Here is a 5,895-nt window from a genome sequence, read left to right as displayed (position 1 = left end):
GTTTCCGTGTTTCTGTTGACTGTCACGACGATGGCGACCTCGTGTGGTGGGAGGCCTGTACTACAAGTAATAGAATCATAGATGGACCGACTGGAACTTTGTAAATCTTTCAATATATGCACTGACCAAAATAAACAATACACATCAAATAAAAATGTGCAAGTAAAATCATTGCATGCACACTTTAACTAATTAAATAACACAAATATTGATATAAATATATACAAAGTAAATAAAGGACAATTTCTCAGTGTACAAAATATTTTGAAAAAAACAGTAGTATAGAATAAAATATCAATGGGCCTATTATATATATATTTTTATAGATAAACAAGATAGATAACCTTTTATTTAATCAGGGACACGTATCTAGATTTAAGCTTTCTTTCACCATGGTGCCTTGAAGATAGCCAAACTCAATGATGCGTTATACAATAAAAAAAGAGTGATAGGTATACGTATACGTATTAATATACGACACAAGCACAGGAAGAGAAATAAAAACATATAACAAGCATACGAATTAAGGAAAACACGAGTACTGATTATATTGAAGACCGTTTAACTGGAGTTCTGGGCTTTAATTTGTTTTCATTATTCTTATTTAATGCAGTTCTGTAGCTTATTCCACCTGTAAGTCCATTTTCCCCTTGCAGAATTCATAGACAAGGTGTCTAATTGTAATACTTTCAGGGGCGGTTCTAGGGGGGGCAGGGTCCCCTAACACTGACTTTGGACCCCCCTGAAAATGAAAAAAAAAAAGTTTATGATTAAACGATTTCTTGGCTGACGGAATAGGCATAACTAACGTTATTTTTCTTTCTAGTCGGACCAATTAGAGCAGGGGTCTCCAACACGTCGATCGCGAGCTACCGGTAGCTCGCAAGCCCTCAATAAGTAGCTCGCCAAGCAAATCCAAAATGTAAAAAATACACACAGAAAAAAGGAAATGTAATTAAAAGAATCACGTTCTTGCAACAGTTTAAAAGGGGAGTGATTAGTAAAATATGCATAAATAAAAAGAAAGAATGCTAACTATAGGTAACATAAGATAAGAATAAACAAGTTTAAATGATTTGTTATTGGTTGTGCTCATATTCTAAAGAGGTTTGGATTATTGAAAAGTATACAGCTCCCTTTCATATGAGTGTTGAGAGCTGTATCCATAAATTCATTTTGTGCTCAAAGTGCACCAGATTGATGCATTTAACTTCAACATTTAAAAATGTTGCATGCCCCGGACCCCCCCTAGAGGATGTGAGGTCCACCCCAAAATGAAGCAGGTTAAAATAACTAAATTGCATACATTTTCTTTTAGTAAACACTGAAAACGGGTCCCACAGACCCAAACAGCACACAGAGGTTAAAGGAGCATATAATAATGTTAAAATGTGCAAAATATATACAAAAAAAAGAGAAGTAAAAATAGCTCACTACTTGTTTTATTTTTTGAAAGTAGCTCTCATCCTAAAAAAGGTTGGAGACCCCTGCATTAGAGTGTAAAAACTGTAACTATAAGCAGGGCCGTTTCTAGCTATTTGGGGGCCCTATGCAAGATGCTGTTTGGGGGCCCTATTTTGTCAAACTACATTGGGAGGATTACAAAGCCTTTAAGATGATCTGTGTGGAGATGCATTAATCTGTTACACTTTAAGAGGAAAACAGGCTAAATTAACGAAAACCTCTCTTAAATTCAAATTGAACATCTCAAGTTGACCCAAGCAATTGAAACTTACAGAAAATGATATTAAAAAAAGGTAAACAATGAGGCTCCTCTATGTCAATAAATGAAAGAGATGCAGCATTTTCTCAAAAATGTTTACTTTACATTTTTCCTCCTCCTCAAAACTTCTGCTTCCTTGCTTTTTTAGAAGCAAAGTCATCAATAATGTCATCATATGACAGCTGCTTGCCAATCTTATGGTTGATGCTGATTATGGCAAGACCAGTGAGGCGATCCTGTCCCATGCATGACCTCAGGTAGGTTTTGATGAGCTTCAGCTTTGAGAAGCTCCTCTCTGCTGCGGCCACAGTCACAGGAAGAGTGCAGGCGATTCGCAGGGCAATCCACAGATTGGGATACAGTTCATTCAGGTTTTTTTTGTGGATGAAAGAGAGGAGCTCCAGTGCAGTCATTTCACATGTAGGCAGGCTTGGCAGATTGGTAATTTCCAGAGCCAGCTCCTTTCCATCAATGTCACCTCCATCTCCAGTGCTTAATGTGCTGCAGAGCTTGTCACACTGGTTGCACAATTCCACACGATCCAGTTTTTTTAAGTTGAGCAGCACTCCAAATCTGGCTCTCACTTCACCCAGAGTTTCAAATCTATCCTTTAAGGATTCAATAGTCGTGTCAACAACTACATTGAAGAATGTCGTTTCTAGCCTCTTCATGGCATCTGCAATAGGCTCGTCTGGGGCTTCATAAGCAAAGTGTTTTTTTGTGCTTCTCATTCTCTTCTCTTTCAGCACAGCCTCCACATTAATTTCCTCACACATGTCTTTAGCAGTGGCCTGAGCTGCAGCAAAGCCAGTGTCTCTATATCTAGTCAGAAACATGTTTGCCTTTGTAAGGAGGTCAACTGCCACATCAAGCTGCATTGTGGCAGACTGCAGGAGCTTGCTAACATGGTTCACATGGTGAAGAATGTCATACCATACCACTGTGCAAATGAGGAAGCGGTATGACCCAACCTCTTCTGCCAAACTCTGTGCTTCAACCTTGGTCAGGGGATCTGTCACTTTGTCGCTGACCTCCAACAATACCTCCCTTATGTTAGGGGCCTGGTACCGCACTGCCTCTATGCTGTTGACACGGCTCTCCCACCGTGTGTCACTCCAAGACTTAAGTGCAAAAGTCAGATGTTCCTTTAGGATTGCCCATCTTTGTGGGGCTGCTGAGAAAAGGGTGTACAGTTTCTGTACATTACCAAAGTAGCTGATGGCATCTGTCGACGCTTTTGCTGCATCAGCCACCACCAAGTACAATGAATGTGACACACATGGAACATAAAGTGCACGTGGATTTTTCTGGAGCAGCCTTGCTTGAACCCCTCTGTTCCTCCCCTTCATGTTGGCACCATTATCGTATGATTGACCTCTGCAATTATCAAATGGAATATTAAGCTCCTTAAGCCTGTTCAAAATCAAAGATGACAAACCAAGACCTGTTGTTTCGGAAGCCACAAGAAATCCTAGAAAGTGTTCCTTGATTGTGGGCGCTTCGTCCATTATGACAGTCCTTATGATGACTGACATCTGCTCTTGGTGGCTTACGTCAGGGGTACAATCCAAAATGATTGAATAATATTTGGACTGTTTAATCTCAGTCACCATTGTGTCCAACATTTTCCCACTGATTGAAGCAATCAGTTAATTTTGGATCAGATTTCCAAGATAGCTGGAATGACTGAACTGGCTACTCTCCACACGCTCAATGTGCTGCTTCATGACAGGATCACATTTAGCTAGAAGCTCCACCTCTTTTAAGAAGTTTCCATTATGTTGCTGGTGTAATGTGTTCGCTGAACCTGTCAATGCAAGATTTCTCTCAGCCAAAGATTGCATTATAGAGATCAGGCGGGTTAGGACATCTCTCCAGCGCCTCTTCTCAGCCTCTAAAAGTGTCCTTTCAGCTTGGTCTATGGTCTTTCCGGTTTGTAGACGCTGTTCAAAATCTTTCCAGGTTGCCATGAGGGTTGTGTGCTCTGGACTACTTTCGTGACTTTTCAGAAGCATGCCTATGCTGCTCCAGTTTGATAGTCCCTATGTCATTAATTTGTAGTCCTTCCTTGAAAATAACTTGCAGCAAAAGCAGTAAAGGGCATCGTTTTTTCTTGAGTAGATAAGCCAGGTCCGCTTTATCTTTTCCCCATTCACTAATGTTCTGTGGAAATAATGATGGTGAAAGCTCCTACCATCTTCTCTTGGAAAAGTGAATTGTTTATCAACCTGAAAAGGCCCTCTACCTACTAAATCGGTCCTAAAGGAATCGGGTAGAACTGATGGCCAATCAGCTGGATCTATTGGTTTACCAAAAGCTGGCTGCTCTGCTTGTAAGTCTGCAGGAGGAGCAGATTTACCTGTGGCTCAGGACATGATGAGAAGGATGGACCTGCTTGTGGCTCAGGAGGTGATGAGAAGGATGGACCTGCTTGTGGCTCAGGAGGTGATGAGGAGGATGGACCTGCATGTGGCTCAGGAGGTGATGAGGAGGATGAGGAGGATGAGGAGGATGAGGAGGAGGATGGACCTGCATGTGGCTCAGGAGGTGATGAGAAGGATGGACCTGCTTGTGGCTCAGGAGGTTCATGAGGAGGATGGACCTACATGTGGCTCAGGAGGTGATGAGGAGGATGAGGAGGATGGACCTGCATGTGGCTCAGGACGTGATGAGGAGGATGGACCTGCAGCATCTGGCTCTGCTTGCACAAAGTACTTGAGAATTGTCCCTGCAAAGACAACACTCCTTAAATTAGCAAGCAAACTTTGTTGTTGTTTATTTTTAAACAGTCATCATACAAAAATTAATCATAAACATATCACAATGTAAACTTATACAACAGTAATTAGTGACTGAAAAGGCTTTGGCAAAAAGCTTATATATGAATATCCTATATTCTTATAATTACATCGAAAACAAAACAAATACATTATTCACATTTGTATCCCCCAAAAAAGCAATACAAACAATTTATTGAAAACCAAAAAAAAGGTACATTTTTAAATGTACATTGGCTTTGTTCCATAATTTAACCCCAACAATAGATACATATTATATTGATTTCTTTATTAGCTTTTTGAAAAATAAACGTACAGATACCTCTTGAATCCTATTAACTTTCCATTACATTACATTTAGCCAGGGCCGCCCCTCCCTACAGGCCAATCACGCAGGCTGCATGGGGCCCCGCCTTGCGCAGGGGGCCCCGCCCAGAGGGCCTCAGCTGCTGTGCGCAGTTCTCTGCTCAGTTCTCCGCGCACCCCCCGCGAGAGTGAGAGGTGAGAAGGAGAGCACGTCTGTAACCCGACACCGTTGCAATGAATCGACATCTGACCAATCACGGCTTTGATACGGCCACTAGTGCAGGTGAAGAGATGTCGGTGAAAAGACAGTTTCAGTCCGGCGCAAGCAAGAGGGGAAAAAAACAAAACATGAAGAAACTAGAGCATCACTCGAAGGTGGGTTATTGTATGAGTCAAATGTACAACTTGCGAATGTTGTATAAGTCAAATTGCCATATTAAAACATCAGCTGCAATTCACGACATGAAGAAGGCAGTCTCTGCAGAGCATACAGGCTGATGGAGATGCAGTTGTTTCCAGCATTCTTTATTTAACATTCATTCAAGTATGTTATGCCTTTTATCTGCTAATGTACAGGAGGAAGAGTGATACACTGTCTGTCTAGTTGGCTTACATAACAGTTAAAGTTTACAGCCTAAAAAAACATGGAGCATGTTTTCCCCTTTTATTCATTTTTATGTCAATTTGAACATTTCATGGTGATGCTCAGCCTCTCCCCTTAACTCCTAACAGTCATCATCATGGTGACGCTCAGCCTCTCCCCTTAATTCCTAACAGTCATCATCATGGTGACGCTCAGCCTCTCCCCTTAACTCCTAACAGTCATCATCATGGTGACGCTCAGCCTCTCCCCTTAACTCCTAACAGTCATCATCATGGTGACGCTCAGCCTCTCCCCTTAACTCCTAACAGTCATCATCATGTCAACCACAACACAGAGAAATACTGATATAAATGTGTGTGTAGTTGTTGATACATTGCTGACAGAGGGAACTATGAATACAGATTTAAGAAATATCAGTTTTTGAGTATGTCATAAGCATGTTTTGTCTTGACTATATTACAACTAAATTATAATAAAATAATATA

At 41.1% G+C, this 5,895-nt stretch overlaps 1 protein-coding gene across 1 annotated transcript; it reads right to left on the bottom strand.

Moving 5' to 3' along the window:
• Positions 1-1,630: 1,630 nt before the first annotated feature.
• LOC117537197 (zinc finger MYM-type protein 1-like) lies at positions 1,631-4,168 on the bottom strand. The gene has a single exon (XM_034202352.1). The coding sequence runs from the start codon at positions 3,346-3,348 to the stop codon at positions 1,843-1,845; it is 1,506 nt and encodes a 501-aa protein (XP_034058243.1). The 5' UTR covers positions 3,349-4,168; the 3' UTR covers positions 1,631-1,842.
• Between the last annotated feature and the right edge of the window lie 1,727 nt (positions 4,169-5,895).

This window comes from Gymnodraco acuticeps, unplaced genomic scaffold (genome assembly GCF_902827175.1).
Source record: "Gymnodraco acuticeps unplaced genomic scaffold, fGymAcu1.1, whole genome shotgun sequence".
NCBI lineage: Eukaryota > Metazoa > Chordata > Actinopteri > Perciformes > Bathydraconidae > Gymnodraco > Gymnodraco acuticeps.
This window is presented reverse-complemented; position numbering and strand designations above follow the sequence as displayed.

Coding starts and splice junctions, on each gene's coding strand:
- LOC117537197 (XM_034202352.1), bottom strand. CDS start 3,348: ATGTTGGACACAATGGTGACTGAGATTAAACAGTCCAAATATTATTCA.